This window comes from Aureobasidium melanogenum (genome assembly GCF_000721775.1).
Source record: "Aureobasidium melanogenum CBS 110374 unplaced genomic scaffold scaffold_5, whole genome shotgun sequence".
NCBI lineage: Eukaryota > Fungi > Ascomycota > Dothideomycetes > Dothideales > Saccotheciaceae > Aureobasidium > Aureobasidium melanogenum.
The window spans coordinates 363,555-385,809 of record NW_024470057.1 but is presented as its reverse complement, the minus strand read 5'-3'; the positions used below and the strand labels follow the sequence as shown (position 1 = coordinate 385,809).

The 22,255-nt window shown below is 48.7% G+C and overlaps 11 protein-coding genes across 11 annotated transcripts; 8 read left to right on the top strand and 3 right to left on the bottom strand.

Moving 5' to 3' along the window:
* Positions 1-398: 398 nt before the first annotated feature.
* On the bottom strand, positions 399-824 carry M437DRAFT_44345 (uncharacterized protein; the record flags this gene model as incomplete). Its single annotated transcript, XM_041020891.1, has 2 exons — positions 399-554; positions 612-824. 2 exons carry the CDS (start codon positions 822-824, stop codon positions 399-401), a joined length of 369 nt encoding a protein of 122 aa, XP_040881681.1.
* A 2,341-nt stretch (positions 825-3,165) lies between these two features.
* Positions 3,166-3,390, top strand: M437DRAFT_12581 (uncharacterized protein; the record flags this gene model as incomplete). Its single annotated transcript, XM_041018664.1, has 1 exon — positions 3,166-3,390. A coding segment is annotated over one exon (225 nt), but the record flags the coding sequence as incomplete, so codon positions are not given.
* An 870-nt stretch (positions 3,391-4,260) lies between these two features.
* M437DRAFT_64292 (uncharacterized protein) lies at positions 4,261-4,830 on the top strand (the record flags this gene model as incomplete). The annotated part of the gene is made up of 2 exons (XM_041024405.1): positions 4,261-4,386; positions 4,453-4,830. 2 exons carry the CDS (start codon positions 4,261-4,263, stop codon positions 4,828-4,830), a joined length of 504 nt encoding a protein of 167 aa, XP_040881679.1.
* A 1,059-nt stretch (positions 4,831-5,889) lies between these two features.
* Positions 5,890-6,267, top strand: M437DRAFT_73587 (uncharacterized protein; the record flags this gene model as incomplete). The annotated part of the gene is made up of 1 exon (XM_041026056.1): positions 5,890-6,267. One exon carries the CDS (start codon positions 5,890-5,892, stop codon positions 6,265-6,267), a length of 378 nt encoding a protein of 125 aa, XP_040881678.1.
* A 967-nt stretch (positions 6,268-7,234) lies between these two features.
* On the top strand, positions 7,235-9,347 carry M437DRAFT_82657 (uncharacterized protein; the record flags this gene model as incomplete). The annotated part of the gene is made up of 4 exons (XM_041027790.1): positions 7,235-7,532; positions 7,590-7,655; positions 7,703-7,804; positions 7,858-9,347. 4 exons carry the CDS (start codon positions 7,235-7,237, stop codon positions 9,345-9,347), a joined length of 1,956 nt encoding a protein of 651 aa, XP_040881677.1.
* Positions 9,348-10,096: 749 nt separating this feature from the next.
* M437DRAFT_44467 (uncharacterized protein) lies at positions 10,097-12,496 on the top strand (the record flags this gene model as incomplete). The annotated part of the gene is made up of 1 exon (XM_041020904.1): positions 10,097-12,496. The coding sequence occupies one exon, from the start codon at positions 10,097-10,099 to the stop codon at positions 12,494-12,496; it is 2,400 nt and encodes a 799-aa protein (XP_040881676.1).
* Positions 12,497-13,086: 590 nt separating this feature from the next.
* M437DRAFT_64288 (uncharacterized protein) lies at positions 13,087-13,753 on the top strand (the record flags this gene model as incomplete). The annotated part of the gene is made up of 2 exons (XM_041024404.1): positions 13,087-13,351; positions 13,407-13,753. 2 exons carry the CDS (start codon positions 13,087-13,089, stop codon positions 13,751-13,753), a joined length of 612 nt encoding a protein of 203 aa, XP_040881675.1.
* Positions 13,754-15,191: 1,438 nt separating this feature from the next.
* Positions 15,192-15,656, top strand: M437DRAFT_82654 (uncharacterized protein; the record flags this gene model as incomplete). Its single annotated transcript, XM_041027789.1, has 3 exons — positions 15,192-15,272; positions 15,327-15,389; positions 15,525-15,656. 3 exons carry the CDS (start codon positions 15,192-15,194, stop codon positions 15,654-15,656), a joined length of 276 nt encoding a protein of 91 aa, XP_040881674.1.
* Positions 15,657-16,273: 617 nt separating this feature from the next.
* M437DRAFT_64287 (uncharacterized protein) lies at positions 16,274-17,636 on the bottom strand (the record flags this gene model as incomplete). The annotated part of the gene is made up of 4 exons (XM_041024403.1): positions 16,274-16,667; positions 16,720-17,277; positions 17,326-17,509; positions 17,543-17,636. 4 exons carry the CDS (start codon positions 17,634-17,636, stop codon positions 16,274-16,276), a joined length of 1,230 nt encoding a protein of 409 aa, XP_040881673.1.
* A 1,866-nt stretch (positions 17,637-19,502) lies between these two features.
* On the top strand, positions 19,503-20,407 carry M437DRAFT_64286 (uncharacterized protein; the record flags this gene model as incomplete). Its single annotated transcript, XM_041024402.1, has 2 exons — positions 19,503-19,925; positions 20,261-20,407. 2 exons carry the CDS (start codon positions 19,503-19,505, stop codon positions 20,405-20,407), a joined length of 570 nt encoding a protein of 189 aa, XP_040881672.1.
* Positions 20,408-20,480: 73 nt separating this feature from the next.
* Positions 20,481-21,584, bottom strand: M437DRAFT_64285 (uncharacterized protein; the record flags this gene model as incomplete). Its single annotated transcript, XM_041024401.1, has 3 exons — positions 20,481-20,802; positions 20,854-21,073; positions 21,122-21,584. The coding sequence occupies 3 exons, from the start codon at positions 21,582-21,584 to the stop codon at positions 20,481-20,483; spliced, it is 1,005 nt and encodes a 334-aa protein (XP_040881671.1).
* Positions 21,585-22,255: the final 671 nt, after the last annotated feature.

The following is a 22,255-nucleotide window of genomic DNA, read 5'->3' as shown; positions in this document are numbered from 1 at the left end:
AGAACCAGCTGTATGCGACCAGAGCTGGCCCAGCATGTCAACTTGGCTATCGCTCTGTGGCTATTGTGCTAGGCAGTACAGTATATGTCGTCAAGGTTTGGGACAACTGGGCAGACAAAGGTGCCAAAGGGGTATCAGAAGGAGGATCACAGCCATTGCTTTCACGAAGAAGATGGACCAGAAAGGCACAATGAAGACCAAACCCTTGTCCAAATGACAACTTGCTATGCATTGCAAAATATAGACATCCAAAACCCCCAGCGCAGTGCAAGAGAAGGGTATACCGATCGCGAGAACCCAAGCAACGCAAAATTGCATCGTATGCAATGCAAAATCTCTCTCAAACGCCTTCCATCGTTATTTGATTCGTGGTATTCGTGCATGGCCCAGCTCTTTTCTCAGTTGTATGCTCTAGTCTCAGCATTGGCGTCTGCGTTTCTAGCCAGCAGTGCTTCTCTGCTCGCTTCATTCATAGTCGCATTGTGTGTCTGAGCCTTTTGTACCTCCAGTTGTTTTCCCAATTTTCCTTTTGCTGGTTTGGGTTTATTGCGTTCCTGATTCCTTCAGTTAGCTATCTTTGCGCGTTGTCGCAAGTTGGGCGAAGAACATACCTCAGCGGCCAAAGCAGCAGCAGCGCGCGGGTCACTATTCGGCGATGCACTACTTCCACCTACTGTCCTCCCTTGCTTCGGCGTGGGCGAATAAGTAGCAGAAATGGGCTTTTGCGGTGTTGTTGCGACGGGCTTTGGGGCTTCGTTGCTGCCGAGGGTCTGGCCTGCGCCGGAGAAGTTGGAGGATTTTTGTTTGCCGAAGCAGTTGCCCATTGTGGAAGAATGAGGGGAAGGTAGGTATTAGGAGGGAGAGCAGGAAGGGAGAGGGAAGAGGTGCATTGTGGTGGTGGGTGGTGGGATGCCGAGATGGGCTTGGGAGCTCGGCGGATAAGAAGGTCGTGGCTGGTGGGGGGCTGTGGGGGGTCTCAGAAGTGGAGGGATTGGTTTGCAGAAAACAATGACTACTATTTACAGCGAAGGTGTATAGATGGGAAGACATCACCTTGAGATATTTATCAGAAACATTTCGCTTGCTGCATGGCTCTGTAACATGGAGTTTGATGATGCTCGTGGTTTGTTGATTCTGTGCAATGAGAGCAGTTGCGAACACCCCCTGTAAACGACAGATTCCACCGTCCAACTTACAAGTCCTGTCCAAGTCTGTGACTATCCTATGAATAATTTGTAGACATTACCAGATGATTTTCATGTGTCAAAAGTTTTGAGTGCAGAGACAATCAGTCAAGATGCGTGGTGACATACTCCATACTCGAGCATCGCGAAAAAACCTTCTACATCCACGTGACTACCTTGATGAGTTTCATGTTTTGTAGCTACAGGGATGCACAAAGCCATGTTCAGGTCATGGAAAGTTCTGGAGTAAATTGAGTGTTCTAGTGGGTACTCATTTACTTCTGAGTACTAGTAATGCATACTGCAACAGTGCTGAAAAGAAGAAGGAGTAGAGAAGGGGCATTGGTAATGTCAATGCCAAGGCTTCATCAAGGTGTTTTCGCACACCAACCAGACAGGAGCATGGCCTTTCGATCGGTTGCTGTCCAATTGAAGCAGAGAAATCAAGTAGCCGTCATGTCGCACATCCCCTACGCTTGGACCGAGTCTTTGAACGGTATGTATCCGTCCATGGAGCATTTGTTCAGTGCAGAAGGAGCAGCAAACGAGGCGCGGGAGGACCCCACGCACAACAAGTTTCGCCAACAGCCATTCACACCAGACGAAAACGTCAGCCCAAGGAACAAGAAGGCCTTCCACCACCACGCCGTCGACCACATGGCGCGCCAGCAGCTCCCGCCGCCCGGACCATTGTCGTCGGCGTCGGCTCATGGTCAACTATCAAAGGGTCCTGCTTCTTCCTCTGGCGCACTCGACCACGGAACATGTTTTCTGTCGGCCCCGTGCGACAAGCCCGACTGCGATGAGGCCACCATTTGCTACGACTATTCTCTGCCGCATTATGCCGACCTCCACTGCTCTCAGGACGCCTTCAACTGTACAGAGGCTTTCGACTGTGCAGAAACCAACTGCCATGCCGCCGATTGGGTTTGCACCGACATAACCTGCAACGAACCCGGCTGCGATCAGGATCACGCTCGAGAATGCAGTCCAGCCTGCGCCGCTACCGCCGTCCCTTGTTCCAACCCAACCTGCAGTGATGAGCACCTCTACTGCTGTCTCTCAGACGTCTGTCCTCGCCCACATCCTCCCGGCACCGTATGCCCTCAAGCTCTATGTCACGACCAACACATGCATCCTGCCACCACCATCTGCCATCCTGGTCCTGCAGCCGCCTGCACACAACCATATGGCTACAAGGTCCCATCAACAGCCACTGCCAGCCAGGATACCATGTCGACTAGCACCATCAGCACTCCTACCACAGATTCTATGCCCACGCCAGACAATTTTCAATCTCTGATAGAGGCTGCCTCGTTGATGCCACATGTCGGCTACACTTTCAATACCACAACGTAAGTCTTCTTTGCCATCACTATCCCCGAGGCTTGTTTAGCTGAGCTTTGCAGTACTTACCCACCACGAAAACGCATGCGCCTCGACGAGTCAAGCTCCTCCTTCAATGACCTGCATACACCTTACTATTCTTCCAACGAGTACTGGCCTCAGGACCTTTCACACAGCTTCTCGTCAGCGCAATTCTCTTCGACCAGCCAGCCGATCACTGCCAGCGCCTCGCCAGCCATCAAGACCAAAGCGCGCCAAGACAAGGCTTCAAAAGATTTGGACGATGTTGCTATATGCAGATGGAATGACGAAGTCACTGGGTGAGATCTTTTCCTGCGTCTATGACTTCAATTGCTGATAAAGAATCGTTCAGACCATGCAATCGTGTTTTTGCTACCATCGAGGACTTGCACAACCATGTCAAGGATCATACCTGCACCCTTGTTCCTTCAAAAACACCTAACCGCACCTTCATTTGTCGTTGGGAAGGATGTGAGAAGGATGCGCCTTTTGGTACCAAAAACCACCTCGATCGTCATATGCAGAACCACACTCGATGTAAGTACTTCAACATGGAATACCTAGGAACGTGAAGCTTATGTCCATTCCAGTCAAGCCGTTTGCCTGCAATATCTGTGGCCACCGCTGTGTTACTCAACAACAATTAAACAACCACTTGACAACACACTCGCGAGAAAAGAAGTTCAAGTGTGACTACCCAGGCTGCGGCAAAGTTTTCGGTGTCAAGACTGCTCTGTCCACCCATAAGCGCACTCATACCAACGAGAAGCCCTTCTCATGCCGCTGGTGTGGTGACAGCTACTCAGACAGCTCGAACCTATCAAAGCATCGCAAGACCGTTCACGAAGATGACAAGACCGCCATTCCATGCCCACATCCCGGCTGCGAGTACAGAGACTCACGCGCTCAGCGTCTCGAGCGCCATTGCCGCGATACTGGCCACGGCATGGCTCTATACAGCGACGCCCACAAATGGAGCGAGTACACTAGAAAAAAGCAGGTTCGAAGCCGCACAGCCAGTGTTGCTCCCAGCATGGCTTGAGCTGAAAGAAGGAGCAAAAGCATTTAACGAGCTACGATGAAAAAAAAGTTTCATCTCGGTATTTTACTGCCTGTTGTAGATAAGATTTATCTTTTTTGTGTATAATTGGAGGACAGAAGGGGTGGATTTCATGAGCATTGACAGCAAAAATTCTAGCATTTTCTTGTAAGGCCGTATCAGAAGGTCTTTTTCATTCTTTCTTCTCGTTGCAATCTCCCAAGAGCTCTGGATCAGGAGGTCCGTTCCACTCACCTACGGTACTTGGTAAACCTCACTATTGAGCTTGAATTCGAGCTTGAATTGAAGCTTCACTACTCCTTTCCAGTCAGCTCAATACTCGTCACTGTAGTCATTCACACCTTCCCAGGATAATTCTGGTAAGCACGGAGCACCCTATACTACAATAGAGTCGTTCACAGCTACCTATTGAAGAAGGGACTTCCATCCATTGGCTACTTCCTCATTGTTACTCAACGCCACTCCTCCCTCTTTATCAATTGACAATCATCCATCCTTTCTTCTTATTAGTCAAATTACCAGCCTCACCACCACTGACAAACTTACTTGACACTCGACCCTCTCACGATCTCGAGATCAACGATCTCTCTATCCAACCAATAAATCAACTCTATTTCCAGGATATTTTCGCGAGCAAATCCAACAACAATGGCCAAGATCAACCGCAAGCAGTTCAAGAACACCTACAAGATCCCTCGCAGCCTCAAAGAGTCCATCAAGCAGAACCTGAACAAGATTGTCAAGAGACGCGAACGCCAGATTCGCGATGAAGAGGTATGAATCTCTTTCTGTCACCCCGTTTCTCTCTGCTAAACACTAATCTCCTTCTTTCCTCTACAGTGCAAGAAGATATCCATTGACATTGAGACCCGGCTGGCCGAGGCACACGGTCACTGCAACGCTTTAGACCATCTGCTCCAAACCTACGATATGAGTCCCGAGCTGGCTCATGCAATTGAACGTCTCCTTTTCAGCCATTGGTCAAACACGAACGATGCCGTCGAGCGACAGAGAGCTGCAATGGAGGGAAAGAAGACCTTTGCCAGACAGGTGCTGAGCAAAGGCTATCTCACCCATGAGACCAAGAAAGACATGATCTTGTGGAAGGGTGAAGAACAAGATGAGGATGTGGAGGCTGATGGTGGAGACAAACATGAAGAGCGTGGTTCAGGAACCCACGATGAGGACGACTGGTCTTCTACATCTACTCTGGCTTGATGACACATGCAGAGTCAGCAGGCTTGGACCACGAGGATGCAAATCGGGAATGGTAGAACGATAGCCAGATACGGCTGAAGCTGGCACAAGACACCAGAATTTTTTGCACGCACCACTGCTGGACAGAAAACCAAGACAAATTTGGAAGGACTCGTTAACATTGAAACTGCAAAGGGGATGCAGGATGAAGGGACGGGACAGGATATATGTTATCTGCTGGATCAGACTTTCGCAATATACATATTAGACATCACAACTTAATGGACAACGCCTATTCCTCCAATCTGCCCATGATACCTCTTTGTGTTCGCTGTCATACTCTATCTCAATACCATTTATGGTCCATCATAGCTCCTTGATCGTTCATCAGGGTACCTAGAGATCACCTATTTTCCCAGCAAAATCGATTCACATAGATTAGATCAGTGTTCGCGAACCATGCTCAGGATGAATTAACGGTCACCCTACATAGACATCAAGTATTCAGCATCTCGAATGTTGAAGAAGCTTCTAATGTCAGCCAGGGCCAACAAAACAATCTACTCTTGAATCAAGATGCAAGAGAATTCTTTCCCTCAATTCTTGATCACGACCACGAGTCATTAGGTTATGCAGGATTGGCGAACTTCGCAACGCGCAAGGAATCTTTCCGTTAATCGGGCAGAACACAGGAAAGAGGACTAATATTCCGATATCTGATCAAACAGACTCTTATATCTTCCTTATCTAATCTGTTGAACAGATTGAGTGGATTCAATGATGCTACAACAACACATTTTCCATCCCACACTTTCTGCTACGTTCCACTAGGGTGGTCCATGACGTTGTGCCAACGTAAATATCAAAAACGTCATGCATCCACAAAAAAAGCATCAAGCAAATTATAATAGACGGACATCTGCAAGATAACCATCTCTTCCTTCTATCCGTATTCGAGAATCAATTCTCAAAGTCTCGACAAAACACAACGAAGCAAATACAAGTCGCACCACACCAACCTTAGAGACATATTTCGGCCGAAACCATAAAGAATCCCCAGAGAAGATCAATATCTCCATCATGCCTACCGACCCCCACCAAGGAGGCGACCTCTCCTCCATGGCCGCCACAGGCACGACAATCCCCAACGACGCCGGAACCCAAAACATCCTCCCTTCAGTACCCAACCCAGAACAAGCCAGCCAACCCACCACAGGCGGTCTAGGCTCTTCCTCTCTAGCAAGCGCTGCCTCCAATACTACCGATATGCCCAAAGCATCCAAAGACATTGGTGCTACAGGAGAGGTGGTGACCGGTACTGGCGATCAATTGCCCGCGGCAGTGGAAAGCAAGAATTTGCATTTTGGAGCCAACAACCCGTTGGATAAGGGACATGATAGGAGCGATAAGCATTCGAAGCAGAAGAAGAGTGATCATGAGAGGTATGCTGCTGAGTAGGCATGTCGATGCAAAGCAGATGAAAGAAACGTAGGACATGGAATCAGTGCTGCCTTGGAGGCTTTGCTAGTTTAGTCGATGAATGTATATACCATATAGTGTACGTGGATGATTATGATTACCTCTGATCAACGCTACCGTGTTTTTTGCATGTCGGTAGGTGTCTTTCATCCTTGAGGGTGACAACACAGCCGAGACTTTGAATGAATGCATGTCGAAGCTGTGGGATTGCCTTGAGCCATCCATCAGGTATGCGATCAGTCCCAAATATCAGAGCTGTGAGCATCGAAAGCTTTCCGTTGGCGAGATACATCAAGTGAGCATCGACAGGCAGCAGGACCTGAGGGACATGCTTATATGAAAATGAGGGAGGCTAGCCGTTTGGTGGGCAAGAACACATCATGGCTGTGAAAGCACAACCCAATCCAGCTTGGATGCAAAACCAAAATGAAGCAATGTTACCTCTGGCCATCTCTGTGAGAAGCTTGCCAGCATATACACGTCGTGTGAATACTTGGGCCTTGCGTTGAGCTCTTTTGATCTCATTCACTTCGGGCCTTCCCAAATATACTGCAGGGACTTAGCTCCTCCTCATTGCCTTTCTCCTTCAAGATAACAAGACACTCACTGATGCTTCACAGTCGTGGGTTGAGTGAAAGTGTTCTCACAGTAGTACTTCACCCGACACACCGTGCAGAGTTCTAGGCAGCTCCTATTGTTGCCTGAGGGTCAAGATCAAAACCTACCTTGATCCACGACTTTCTTCTCGGTACATTCACCTCTTTACCTCTCTTTCTCTTCTTGAGCTCTTTGCCTTTTTGTCTCCTTGGCTTCAACATTCACTTCTTTTCTTGCTTCTTTCTTACACGACAAGACCTCTTTTGGAACATATTCCCACCTATACACAGCCGCGCGCGTCGGTTTTTTTGTAAGATCTTGAACAACACTTCTTGACTCTTGCCTCAACATGCCACCAATTCAAGGCTGGTTTAAATCAAGGAAACCTTTACGCGCCAGCCGAAAGTCCTACTACGAAGACATATTTGGCGAAAAGAATCCAGAAGAAGATCTGGAAGGCGTGCACATCCTTGGCTCTGACAGTGATTCTGATCCAGGGGTTTTCAGCCGTAGAGTAAAACGTCAACCTCGTGAGAAGACCAAAACTACTCTTCGGAACAACAACAAGAATCAGTCCGACAGAGGAGACAAGAGGGGCACTGCCGACGGTGATGAGATCGTGGCTCCAAGAGTCGACAGAAGTACTGGTACAAGAACTGCCGAGCCAAAGTCAGACGAGGAAATGCTTACTGACAAACGTTTAGTCGTCACGATCGACGACGATGATAGTGACCTTGAAGAGCAATTTATCGTCGATCTGCGTAAACATGGTATGACTGTCTTTCGCGATTGTTTGGACATTACTGATATCGCGTAGCTCAAGGTCCCGACAACAAAAATAACGAAGACGGCATCGGAGGCTCAGGAAACAACCAAAATCAGATAGATGCAGCATTTCTGGCAGAGATCAAGAAATATGGTATGCTAAAGTCGTGAAGTGTTGGTCAGCTACTTGCTGACGTTGATCAGCAGCCGCACCACCACCTATCAACAATCAAAGCAACGATGAGTTGCTCGACAAAATCAACGGACGAGGTGAAAATCTAATGGATCTCCTAGAGGCAGAGTATCGTGCTGACGGAGACACAGCTCAGGAATTTGCCAATCAAAGCCCGCTAGGTCCTTTGAAAACCTTCGAACCAACATCAGATGCCGCATCCGCAGTTCCGTCAATCGAACAACCTGGCGACGGACGTGACAGAGAAACGTCTGATGAGCCGACCGACAGGCCATCAGTGGAAGAGCCTGACGATGCTATTGATATCGGAGCTATTGATAGTGTAGCTGTGCTGGCTACTGGCAGGACTTCAACCACCAATGCGATTAGAGAGCACAGCTGGGACCCCAGCCAGGGGTCCGACTATGTCTATTCGGATGAAGAAGCCGATGATGGGCTTTCGCACGCCAATTTACAAGGCGGAGGCCTTGACAACAGCATCCCTGACGCCGGTGACGAAGACGAAGAGTCTCATACCGACGACGCTGGAATAAACGAGATTCGGAATGACACCCTCGACGAACAGCACCTTCGCAGCGAAGTTCAGAGAGAATCGGGTGATGAAACAGCAGAGCTCGTTAGGACCCGAATCGATCTGTCTAGTGGCTCTGAAGACGATAACGACGATACCCAGGAAGTCATTGATCTGATCTCGCCGATTCGAAATTCTAGCGAAGAGCCGTCAATCGAGAGAATCTTCTCTTCCAAACCTTACAAACTCGACCTTGAAACTCATGATCCTTCAACGTCGCTAGAGCGCGAAGAAAATTCCAGTCGCACGAAGAAGAGACGGTTTGGCTTGTTTGCATCAAGACCGAGTCCTAGCATTGAGGTTGAAGCTGAACTCAGCGATGAAGAACCTCCACGCAGACTGCGTGATCTGGTGAGAGAGAGGGCCAGAGAGAAGGAAGAACGAGAAGTGGCAAAGAAAAAGGCCAGATATGATCTGCGTCCACGTCAGCAGCAGAATAACTACGACAAAGCTCCCCTGTCTAGGAAAGATGCTTCTATCGTCGAGGATTCGGATTTGGAGACTGATGAGGCAGAGGAACACCAGGCATCTCGCCGCATCACGAGATCCATGACCATTAATACGTCGGCGAGAAAGCCAATTCCACGCTGGAGAGCGGCCAGGAAGACAGCATGGGTAACAAAGGACGATGCCCAAAGAAGAAGCCTGAGCCAACATATTGTCCAAGTCGTTGTGCCGAAGACAATTGACAGGTCTATCTGGGAATCTGTTCCTTCATCCACGTCTACGCCACAAACCGAGCGTAGACGGTTATCGACTGTCGATGAGGATCTGGCCACCTTAGAAGGTGAACAGAGAATAGCTTCGGCGCTTGCAGGCAAGGGCATGAAGCGTACGGTTCCAAACAACATCGACGAGGAGGGCACCATCAGCAACAATCTAGATGTGTCAAGGAACAGGAAGCAGGAGATTCCAATCGTCCTGATCGAGTGAGAGCGACGGAGTCAACGTGACAAAGCACGGGAAGCAGAGCCGTCAAGTCATCCTGGTCGATCAGGATCTAAAGGAACAAGGATGAGCCATGGCATTGACAGCGATGAGCTGCAAAGCGAAGGTAAGCAAGTGACCAGCAGCGACTGGGAGGAGGCTCCGAGGAGTGCCGGGTTTGGATGGAGCAGCGCATCGCGAGGGAAGGAAGTGGGAACTTGGGTCGATCCGATTGGAGCGCCAGGGATGCAGGGCGTTGATGAAGCAGGGTCCGATCTCCAGATGGTCGCAGCTGCATTTTCTGAAGACGCCGAGGAGGCCAAATTTCGCATCAATGGATTCTATCCTATCTTGCTTGGTAGCACAAGAATCTTAAGAGCCATCGAGTGATTCACAGCGAACAAGCTGTTCAACCAAATATTATGTCGTATATCCCAGAGAGAAATCGATCCGAAATGCGAACGCGCCGGAAGCTTCAAACATCGCGTAGTCTTGGCCCTCGGGAGGTCTTCTTGGCTACCACTCTTGAATGAGATCGGAACCAACAAGTCAATGCACCTCGTCATCACCGCCAAGAGGCCGTTGCTGACAATCAAGGCAAATGGCAGGGTTGGCAGGATGCGAACAATGTAGATAAAATTGCGGTGGCCGGCGCTCACCTGAGAGCTGAGCGACCTCCTTGCTTTTATCCATACACTCCTCTGGTTGCGCGACAGACCTGGACATTCGGTCGCACGTCCCGGACCGTTGCAAGCATGAACTCCGACTCGGCTCGCCGTCTCGAAGATCAGTTCGACCACCAGCAGAACGAACCCACTGATTCCGATCGCCAACACGCGAATGATGCCTGGGGCACTGGCCACAACTCTGCGCATACCACTGCTGAGACTGGACCTACCGGTGATGCTATTCAACATGCCCTCGGCCGCCACCAAGACCCTACCTTCCGCCCCGATCACACCGTAGACCCCCAAACTACCGAGCGACCTGTATCGCAAAAGAGAGAGGATGGCGCTGTTGGAGTCGGCGAAGGGCCCCAGGTTCTCAGCACCTCAAACCAGGTCGAGACGCTGTGCGGTCCTCTGCTCAACTACAGATACATGAGTGGACAGTCATCGGACAATCCTTCGTGGCATGGCAGTGTCCTGATTGTCACCACTCCTGGTCAGAAACAACCTCAGCTTGTCATTCGTGGTGCTGCCGTTGATTTCAGTAGACAAGTTGACGGTGTCAAGTTGTACGAGGACCCTAAGAGCGCATTCTGGCGATTCGACATCCAGATACCATTCCTTGCCCAGGAGTCCCGATGGGACTACGAAATTCCCGGCGCAAAATATGTTGATTCCAAGAAGACGAGTCCTGGCCCCAAGTCATTCTACATTCCTTCCAAGACTCAGTCCATGAGGATCATGTTCCACTCTTGCAATGGTTTCTCTGTTGGTACCGATACTGATGCCTGGTCTGGTTGCGCTCTCTGGAACGATGTTTTGCGTATGCACGAGCAGAAGCCTTTCCACGTCATGATCGGTGGTGGCGATCAAATCTACAACGACGGTGTCAGAGTGGATGGTCCTCTGAGGCCATGGACTGACATTGGTTCGCCTCACAAGAGAAGAAATTTCCCTTTCAACGAAGAACTGCGTGCCAAATGTGACGAGTACTACTTCAACAACTACGTGCGCTGGTACGGAACTGAGCCCTTCTCCTTCGCCAATGGTCAAATTCCCCAACTCAACATTTGGGATGACCACGATATTATCGATGGCTTTGGCAGTTACACCGATCATTTCATGAAATGTGCTGTCTTCAGGGGTATTGGTGGTGTGGCGCACAAGTACTATTTGCTGTTCCAACACCATCTTGCTCCACCGAAGAGCACATTCACCACCGACGCTCCGCAAACAGTCCATGCCAATGCAAATGGTACAGCTGGTGCTGATGCAGTCCAGTTGAACGACACATTTGTCAAGACTGGAGATGAGCACGAACCGTCGTACATCATTGGTTCCAAACCAGGACCTTATGTCGAAGAACGCAGTCGATCCATGTACTGCCAGCTTGGTGCACGCATTGCTTTCGTTGGTATCGACGCCAGAACCGAGCGCACAAGACATCAGATAAACTACAATGAGACATACGACCAGATTTTCCGGCGTACTTCTGCTGAGCTTCAGGCAAACCCTGCCTTGAAGCATCTGATTCTGCTCTTGGGAGTGCCGATTGCATACCCTCGTCTGCAATGGCTCGAAAACATCTTCCAATCGCCTATCATGGGCCCCATCCGTTTCCTTAACAAGAGATTCGGAGTCGCTGGTGGTCTCTTCAACCAATTCGACGGACAAGTTGATCTTCTCGATGATCTGGACGACCACTACACGGCTCATCAACACAAGACTGAGCGCAGAGAACTGATTCAGCGCCTGCAAGATTTGGCCAAGAGACACAGTGTTCGCGTCACGATCCTTGGTGGTGATGTTCATCTTGCGGCAATGGGTAGATTCTACAGCAACCCCAATCTTAACATTCCTGTCGAGAAGGATTGGCGCTACATGGCCAACGTCATATCTTCCGCTATCACCAACAAGCCTCCTCCGTCAGCCGTGGCCAACCTTCTCGCCAGTCGTAACAAGATTCATCACCTCGATCACGATACTGACGAGACGTTGCTCAATCTGTTCGACAAGGATCCGGGCCATGGACGCAACGATGTCAAGAACAAGACCAAAGACAAGAATCACTGCACTATGCCCAGTCGCAACTACGCAATCATCGCAGAGTCACACAACGGAATTGGATCTTCAGTTGGTGCTGCTGTCGATGGCGCAACCAACGGCTACACCAATGGTCACGTCGACGCACAAACTAATGGCCATACCAATGGTCACACCAATGGCGCTTCGACACTCACAGCCACTCAGTTCCCGGCTGGAGGTAATCCTCGCGAGGCATTGCATGCAGGTGAGCAAAAGGCTGGTACTACTCACCCTGCTGCTGAGGGCTTGCAAAATACTGGCCTCTGTGGTCCTGATGGTCTCGATGTCTGCATCAAGGTTGAAATCTCACCCAGCGATCGTGAAGGACATACTCAAGGTTACGGGTTCTCCATTCCCGGCCTCGAAGCTCATGCATACAAGGGTCAGGGCACCACATGGTAAATGTGACATTTGCATTACCAAAGCTTGAAAACCATCTTCGGACGTCATCAAAAAGAAGAGAAGGATATTCTCGCATATTGCAAAGTGCGTTTATTCATGTTTGGCTGATATCTTGATTGATATGTTTGCTTAATTAGATAATTTCTGGATACCCCCTTACGAGCATTAATATTATTGTTTGCATTTTACTAGGTGCCCGTTGGTCATCATCTGAGGAAGTCACGACTGGTGTGTGGCTGTTTTAAGCTTGTCGAGTTGGAATGCTAAGTTTCCTTCACGACATCAGACGCTCCTCCAATCCATCATCTGTTTGGACAATCTTGTTCTTGACCTTGGCGACTCAACAAGATTCACAAGGCGATTGACAGCAAAAGCTAGCCTCTGACATGAGATCGTTCATTGTGGGCTGTCTTGAAGGCAAACCCAATTCAAGTAAATAACGCATTCGCAGAACAACCTTCGGTCAGTCTACACTGAGAAAAGTTGCGCATCTTCTTGTGATGGGACTAGGCACGAGACTCCGTATATATCATGCAGCTGCAACGCATCTTGACATCTTGTGAGCAGCGCAGCATCGCAACTTCTTCATGATGGCCAGCTCCGGCGGCGAAGTGCCTGTGCTCAAGTCAGACCAGGTCGATCGAGTTGAACGCATCATCAAGTATCGTTTCCAAGATCATGAGAACGCATACCTTTGGGAAGCCTTGCAATATGTCGCACCGAGCCAGCCTTCTGTTACGTCTATCAATGGGCGATTCTTCACTAGCAACAACCTGAAACTCGCCATCATAGGAGATGTTGTGATGGCTGTCGCTGTTGCGGAGTACTGGTTCAGTATGAAGGATAGTGTTGCGGGTCAGTCCAAATCTCCTACATTGGCTTCCACTCCACGTAATTGACCTAGAATAAGGTGACTGGGGCGACCTTTCCACTGCAAAGCTGAGCAACAAGTATTTCAACAAGATGGCTTCCCAAGCTAAGCTTGTTTCATGCACAGAGTGCTCCTGTTGTGGCGGCAAGAAGCCTGCAAACCTCCTGGAGGCCATCATCGGTGCTGTCTATCTTGACTCGGGCCGCGATGTGGGCGCTGTGAGGAAAGCCATGACTGCCATCGGATTCACGGAAGTCTTGAACGAGGTCGACGATTCCACGCAGCAGCATAAAACTGACAAGAGTGTCGTCAAGGACGACATGTCTGACCCAGATGTGGCCGATTTGATGGCTCTTTACGATGCCATTCCCGTCAGCTGCACCTAGGAACGAGGTTGTCAAGCGCGAGGGTGATACAACGATGTCGACGTACTAAGTTGAATCTACCTCGCGCTCGTCAGCAACGAGTTTATGTGTCGCTGAGTTTGGGAACAAAAGGGTGCCTGTTTTTATGTGCTTTAAAGTGTCTGCAATTCGCTGGTATCTGAGTTCTGGTTCTATCTGCTGATACAGCCGAGCATGGATCGCTTTCGATGCATGAGTCTATCAACTAGGCAGGAGCTTTTGTTTGTCTATTTCTTGTCTTTTTTGTCCAAATATTAAGATATCTGTTGCTTCCAAAAGCCCCGGACACCAGTGATATCTGCCGAGGATGCAAGTCGATAGTTTGAACAGATCATCTTTTTCGTGACCTCGCTTTCACAGGTTTGAATTACACTCTCATGAAAAAGAGGTAAGAGATATCTGATGATTTGATGTCAACTCTGCCACGTCCTTGTCTATCAACTTATCCAAAGCCGTCCACCATTCCTGTGATCATGGCCAGCGTATACTAAGTACACATATAATTCTCGGTTCTACCGTCGTCTCAAGCGCGGAAAGTGAAACCGGCGAGATTACCTCGATCCATCCCGACTCATCACGACGATCGCAGAGCCAAAAGCGGTCTGGATTAGTGACGGAGCTTGTTGATGGATGTGACGGCATGAACTAGCTTGGGGGAACGACGGCAGCACATGGAAAGCCTTCGGTACTTATTGAACAATGACGACCTGGTTTCGAGGAGCAATCAAGGCACAGCGACATCATTTCAGAGACAGAACAGAGTGCGGGAACGGGGTTTCACGGCTTTGAATGAGAAAAGGAGCAACACAAATCAGGCAACATATCTGATATTGATCATTTGAGGTTAAAAAAAAAAAAAAGTCCAAGTCCAACAAAACCTACCACTCCCTACCCAAAGCCCAACATCCTATCCAGAATCAAATTCCATAGTTGAACCTTGAGTGACTCGTCAGTACACATTCAAGCCTCAATTGTGACAAGTCAAGAGTATATATGAATGAGAAAGATCAGAGAAAAAGTGATTGTGAATAGTTTTGTCGTCCTGGCAGAACCTCCAAAGAAGCCTGCCCAGCGAACTCCCGAAAGAGCCCGCTATAAAAGTCCGAATTGCAGAATTCTTTGTGCATCATAAAGGTACCGAAGAAAAACTCAAAACAAGAAGATGGTGGACTTACTGGTTCGATGGGACTCAGCAGACGAAAAAAATCACATCTGCTAGTCGTTGCAAAGAAAAGGAAGAAGGCGCGAAGCGTGCAAGGAAAAGAGGTGGAGGATTGAGTCTTGGCGGAAGGGCTGCACGGTCCAAGCAGCCCATCCAGGTCCTCGTGCAAAGTAAACATTGAACAGTAATTGTTGGTAGCAATTCTTTGACCTCGTTCCTCTTGTCGCGAGTCACACTACTTGGACAAAACTTGTCGAGATGTCGACCAACAATAGATCCCAAGGCGAAAAAACATATTTCGAACAACAACGCGAACTCGTGCTTCAAGATGTTGCGACAGTAAGAGCGACTCTCCCTTGCGAATGCAACAGATAGCATACTGACGACAGCTAGAATCTAGAGCAAGTGCTACAAAACATGAACACCTTGAATCGAAGTCTAGAGAGCGTCATTGCCGTACGTTCCCCAATCGCTGCCCGCATACCTCATTTGATCGCGACGACTCGCCAGACACCACAGCCCCTCCACATCCCCAAAAACCTCAAAGAGATGCGAAAGAGAAACCATCCGCTGACACACTCGCACTAACAGGTCGGCAATGAATTCGGCCAAGTCGAAGGCCTATGGTCAATGTTCGAAAACGTCATGGCGCAACAACAGCAACAGCAATCCCCAGAGGAAGAAGGACATACCCAAGCCCACACCGGTGCGCAGGAGAAGTGACAGCCGCTGAAAAAGAGAAAGAGCTAGGGATGAGAGCAGAAGTGAAAATGAAGGGGCAAAGAGCAAGGAAATAACAATGATACCCAGAAGCAGAAGAGAAGATGTAACGACTTTTACGACTAAACTATACGGATATAGAGCCAAAGAAGACCAAGCAACAGCGTTCTCTCATAAGAAGATCACATCAAACGTTGCTTGCGACAAGCAACCATTGTTATGGATGGCGCTCCTCATGCGGAAAGGGAAACCATCTGAAAGTAAGTCCATCGAACAAGCATACGCAAATGACAGCAGCATTCATGGTTTGGCAGATTTTGGAATCCAGCACGTACGGCCACAGTCAGCTGAAAACTGGGCATCCCGTCCGCTCTGCCATACATAAGCAGTTGAACGGCAGATTAGTACTACGGTGGGTGACCACGTGGGAATCCCTGCTGCTGTACGTTTTGTTCTTTTGGTATCATGTACTAGCATACCTGTAAGAATGCAGTAGATCAGTCACCAGTGGATGGCTTTGTGGTGAGCTGAGAGTTTTTTTTTTTTTTTTTTAAAAAAAAAACCCCAGCGATGGAAGTCAAGTCTCGTAACGGGCTAGATCACGAAGCTACTAGCAACGACTATGTATTCGCTTCCCAGTTGAGCAGACGCGGGTTCCAGCTGAACTGTTCCAGAACCTTCAGCGGCCAATTTTCCCGTATGTAGCCAGGCTCCTCCTGTGGGATTCCAGTCATTTCGTATGCCAAAGTAAGTTGTGCTTGGATCTGAACTTCATGCCACCACCATGTCTGTGTAACAGGGCAGTCTGTCAGATCAACAAGCAGACGGCGAGTCTCTGAGACTTTCATTATGTGCAGCTGTTGTCCAACTATAGCTATGAAGCCGTCCAATGGTGCTTGATCTTGCGCTACGTTCGGTATACAAAGATAGTCGTGATCTTTTATGTCGTGTGGGGGATGTGGTGATGTATTCATTGTGCAAAAGCATTGCAGCTTCAGCGGCAGTGTGATCTTACTTAGTCATGTCAGCAGGCTGTCTACATCTGGATGCATACTCTACTACTTACACATGCTTTACAAGTGGCTGCGGTTCCATCTCATGGTATAAGAACGCGATATCGTCTTGCCAACTGGAGCTTTGTCCAGCTTTACGGATCCTCAGAACTTCATCATTGTTGGAGGAAAACAGGCTGTGAATGATCGAACCATTTCCAAGGGGCCACATTGAGCAATCGTGCAAGGTATGCGCGAATAAAGGAGTTTTGTTTTGCAAATAGCCTACGTTGCAAGTCCAGGCGGTCACCGGTTCGACACGATACGTGTGCGTGTGTTGAAAATCGAAATCGCCGATTTTGTTTGAAACAAGCTGGCTAGAGTATAGCCTAGCATAGAGCAAAGTCTCATGCGTGATTAGAAGCGCGTCTAATGGGTTCTGATTTATCACATAACGGCAGGGAGGGTCGGAGTTTTGGCCAAAGTGACAGGTATGTGCAATGTGGAAGTAGTTGCGGAATGCGCCATTCTCATGAAGGTCGTGTGCTAGATGTGGCCCGGATCCGTTAGAGCAGGTGCACTGCAGCAGGAAAGTGACAATCGATGTCCGATCGAGCGTGAAACATTTGTTCCTGAACGTAATAAGCGCGCGTACCGATGGTCAGAGTTAAGTGGCTCACGGTAGAGGATTGAACATGACGTCGACCAACACCATCGTAGGGAGGCAACTAACAGATTGAGTGACTTTACAGAATGCAGATGTGGTTCGTTGCTCTTCTTGAGTGCGAGACCTGGGCAAGGACCGCAAGGTTTTGTGCAGGAGCGCTAATTTGTAGCCATCGTTATCGCGCTTGCCTTTGCTACCTAGTCAATCATGCATGCAGGTTGCATACATACAGCGGCTCTGACTAAATTTGTGGTCAGTTGGCAGATCAATGACCTCGGCACGGTGCCCGTCCAAGGTTGTCGTCCAACTTGGTGCGCCAACCATCTGTCGTCGCCTGCTATGGCTTTGTTTACGCAGAATTTGACCTAAATTGTCCCATCTACCGACCTATCGCAGGTCAATGCAAAGTGCAACATCCGGTCCGGTACATGGAGGCGAGCTGAAGTTGTAAGGGATTTTCAGGAAGACGCTGGAATGCAGCATGCACGCGCAAGCGTGTTTGACACGCAAATCCATCAGGTGTCCTGCGAGCCTCAGCATGTCTGTCGTCGAATCGAGTCGCCTACTATAAGCAATCACAGCCGCAAACCACTCCTTACTGCATTGCAACTTGATAAGCAAAAGCATGCAGATGGTTGGCGGAGTCATCTTCCAGTCTTTTGGGCATCGGAAGTTGATTGATCCTGAAGCGCGCGCCTAAACTACTGCACATCGGTCCCGGTTGTTTGGGAGAGCGAGCCCAGATCTCCGGTCGCAAATGTCAACTCACCCGAGGTGGGCACTGACGCATGTGACGCTGGATAGCAAGACATTCGAAGATGCACGTTGAACCAACGCTGTGTTGCTTCGACTTGAGAATCTGGTCTTACACACTCATCTCTTAATATCTTGACAGATTATGGTCTCAAAAGTTTTTCTCGATCGATTACAGACGATATTGACCCTGAGTCTTGCTGGGTCATTGTGACAGGCAAGCCAGGAGAAAACAAAGCCTGAGGTAGGAGTGATCCTGCTTCATGCCGACTTTCTTCACGAAGACGAAAGTATACCGTCAAGCAGAAACGGCAGGTTACTCGAAGTTGTCCCTCCATAACAACTTCGGGCAACCTGCCATTCAAAGATGAATGGGGCGGTGAGGGGCTGAACGTTCTTGAGCTGGTGAAATATCCTAGCAACGTTCATCCAAAGGAAGGAAGATGTGGAATGGCGCTTATCGAACAACATATCTAGATCGAGTGTATTGGTGGTTGTTCGGGCTCTACGAGCTGATCCTGGTATAATGGAGGCGCTTGTTATAAATCCAGCAAGATCGAATCAATTCTGGCGCCATCTGGTCGGGATTTTATCGTCACACTTCTTACCGCCGACCAAATAGAAATCGTCCCTGCTATTTTCATGGAGAGACCTCTGCATCGTCGATACCTACCAGAATTGTACCAACATGACTGGACTCATGCGTCTTCAGATTTTTGCTAAACTCGAATCGATACCGCCTGACCTCTCATCCGCGAGATTGCAGGGCGTTGAACCACTGGACAGAGCGTGATCTTCGCGCATTATCCTGCTTGTTCAACAGTAGCCAATTGTCTCCTTGACCTAGGCTTAAACATCTTGCAGTCATCTACAGGGTGATCTCACATTCGTTGGACAGCGCGCACATCCATGCGTCTGCATATTCAAGGATTATAGCAAATCGCAGGTGAACATCATCTTCAAGACTAGCCGTCGAGCGGCCATCAGGAGACTCATGGCCACTCAACTGATGTTCGAGGGTTGAAGCATCAGAGTTCGGGTTCAAATGAGGAGCCGCCATGCCTTTGAGTAGTCACCATCAAGATCCCGCCTGCTCAGATAGCTCACTACGTATCAGGAACGCATTGGAAAGATACTGGTTCGTGGAGACATCATCGGTCGCGTCCCAAGAACTTAGTAGCGACCACTGGCAAAATTTGATGAGCCGGCCTCCTAGGAAGGCGTATAAATTGAGCACTTCCATCCCTTGCTGCCATATCACTCATTCGTGTACATTTCTTCCTATAGTTCAAGAGTTCAAGATGGCTATTGTCATCAAACCTTTCTCCTGTGACAATTTTAATTCACTTCCAACTCTTGAGCAGGCCGGCTCTCGATTCGACCAACTCGACGCAAAGAGGATTATCGATGTTGAACTACAGCCACTTTTCCGCAAGCATGCAGTCGAACATTTGTTCGGACTCCAACTTCTACATCAGCATTTTCGCTCTCAACGATGGCGAATACCTGACTGAAATAAACGGCAGCTCCACGCCAATGTACCTCGATAAATATCAAGAACTCCATGCCTTTCCCACCATATGGGGATCGGAAGTTGAGAACGGCAACTTGATTTTCCAACCCCTTGAATATAGCGTGGGTACCGGCGATGAAGAGGTTGATCATGCATCGCCATATGCCCAAGAGAACATCACCGGGGTTCTCTCTGATCTGGAAAGTTTCCTTCGAGATCTGCACAACGCGTTCCAAACTCACGATTTGCAAGGCCTCCTGGGACTTGTACGCCACCCTGGCATAGGATATCCAGGTCGTCTCGAGATCACACTTGGGCGTTGCAACGTCAATCTGACCCCTACGCAAGTGAGTATAATGAACGTTCCAACGCTTTTGTCGGCCTCACACTGATGTTCTACTCGAAGGCGAAGTTCGTCCCAGGCAAAACTCGTGAAGCAGCTTAGTTTTTTGATGACCACTTTATCAAACATGGCTGCAGATGCCTCTGTCCTGACTATGGAAAGGGCCACCAGGGACACAGGTCCCATGTCATAACTCAAAATCCCTGACGACAACACAATTTTGTCTCTTCGTTTGTGGTTTTCTTCCCACTGGGTTTTCCACATACCTTAGCGCAAATGCGGGAGAAGTTTCTTTATGTTTGTTAGCATTGTTTGTCTGCGATAATACATTCAACTAAGCTGATTCTGCTGCATCCTGCTTCCACAAAATGGTATAATAAGAGTTGTAACACGGGAAAATCGGCTGAACAACCGCAACTACTGCATGAGAGTGTATCGCAGAAGTGTCCTAGGAAAGAAGAGATAGCAGCACTGTCAGAAGCATAGTACAGATGGAATAAATGTGCAGGAAAGGTTATTTAATTTTTTTGCGACACAAAGACACCTTGTAAAACAACGGTCAGAGAAGACTCGGCTCGGGACACCAGGCGCACGACTCCATCGCTATGTGCTTGTCCGCTTCAGATATCGCGGTGAACCACCAGTGGCGGTTAACCTCATCTTCTCTACATAGAATGTCGTAATACACTTGACAATACCCACCTTCACGCATAGCCCTGTCTCGGACACATTCCCGAAAGACGAGCCTGTCCCTTTGCATACAGTCTGTATTAGTAGCAGCCCAATCAAAAGAATTATGTCGAGGTTCATGGGTTAGAAATCGAGGATACTTTGCGGCGAATTGCAGGGGCACCATCTCGGTCCAGCCCAAATCGATTATGCTATTCAAGTCAGCAAAATTGTACAGAATTTATGTATAAACAAGTGCTAACCTTCTGAGATTTGAATGTTGGTCCACGAGGATATTGTTGGCCGACAAGTCGCCATGAACAAGCACACGTGGCGCTTCATCAAGATGGGGGATCCAGTAATTTTCCAGTAGGCTCATCTGCCTTTTGCAGCTCTCTACGTTGCCACCAATGTAGCTTCCCTTCTCTGCTCTTTCGATCTTTCGCTGTATCTTGACCGTTACTTCCGCTTTTGCCGAAGTGCCTGTGAAACATTACCCCATGTCATCCTGTTGAAGAACAATTTCTTTACCTTCTTCCTGAATGCTTAAAAGGTCAAGACAAATGTTGGCAATCTCCTTGATCAAATCGTTTCTTACAGAACGTGCTTTGGGAACTGAATCCGACCAGGTTAACGGTTCTCCTTCAACCCAGCTTAAGCAAATGAACGGATTGTGAATGAGCTGATTTCCGTTCTCACAGTGCGAGATGACATCTTGGAAAAATTTGATTCCACAGCGTTTGATCTCTCGTCTGTATTTCAGTTCGTTCACCAGAATGAATACTGACGAAGTGTCTTGTTGGCGGAATATGCGCATTGCGACACATCGACCCAGATGGTCTTTGAGAGCATACACGTTGCATTGACCGCCAGAGTAAGGCTTCTCCTCGGTTCCGTGTATAAAATCGCAGGATGAACATGCGTCTTCAGGCGGATCGAACGATGCTTGTTGACAGATTTGTTTCCGTATCGCGGCAGAATCTTGTGAACGCATGATCAATGTGAGGTTGTGAATTGTCTAGGAAAGGGACCTTCGTGATAAGGGCACAACAGCTGTGAAATAGTAGTAAGACGACAAACAAATTCGGGATTGAATGTAGCTTGCTGCGCGCATGTACGCCAAGCCAGCCTTGATGCCTAACACCAACCGCTTTTGTTATCAGATTGACAATGTCCGAACAGATCTTAGCCGAGCGAACAGCACTTCTCGTCCCCTGATTATATCTCGGCTCTGCGAGCTGCTAGGAGTTGCCTAGCTGTGGCCTTTGACTGTCTCTCTCCGAGACACGAGCAAGCTCGCTTGTGTGTGAGGAACTAATCGTCCTCCAGAAACTGGTAAACAAAGGTCATGCTGGTGAGCAATGCGGAGTCGTGGGTGGCAGTACTGTCTACCGGGCGAAGGATTTTGCGAAAGATTCCCCGAAAGGTGTGTTCCTGATAAATAGAGTGGTTTGGATGAAATAGTTGGGCTGGAGAGGAAGAGGGATCGAACACCTGCGTCTCAACCAAGAACTGGCGTTCGACTTGACAGGCACATAGGTTTCATCTCCCAGCATCCCGACAACAGTGATGCTAAGCCCATTGGCGATTACGCTGGCCAGTTAAAGAGGCGTCGATTGATGTAGTTCGCAAAGTGAGCCGAAGTATGACTGATAATGGAAAGGC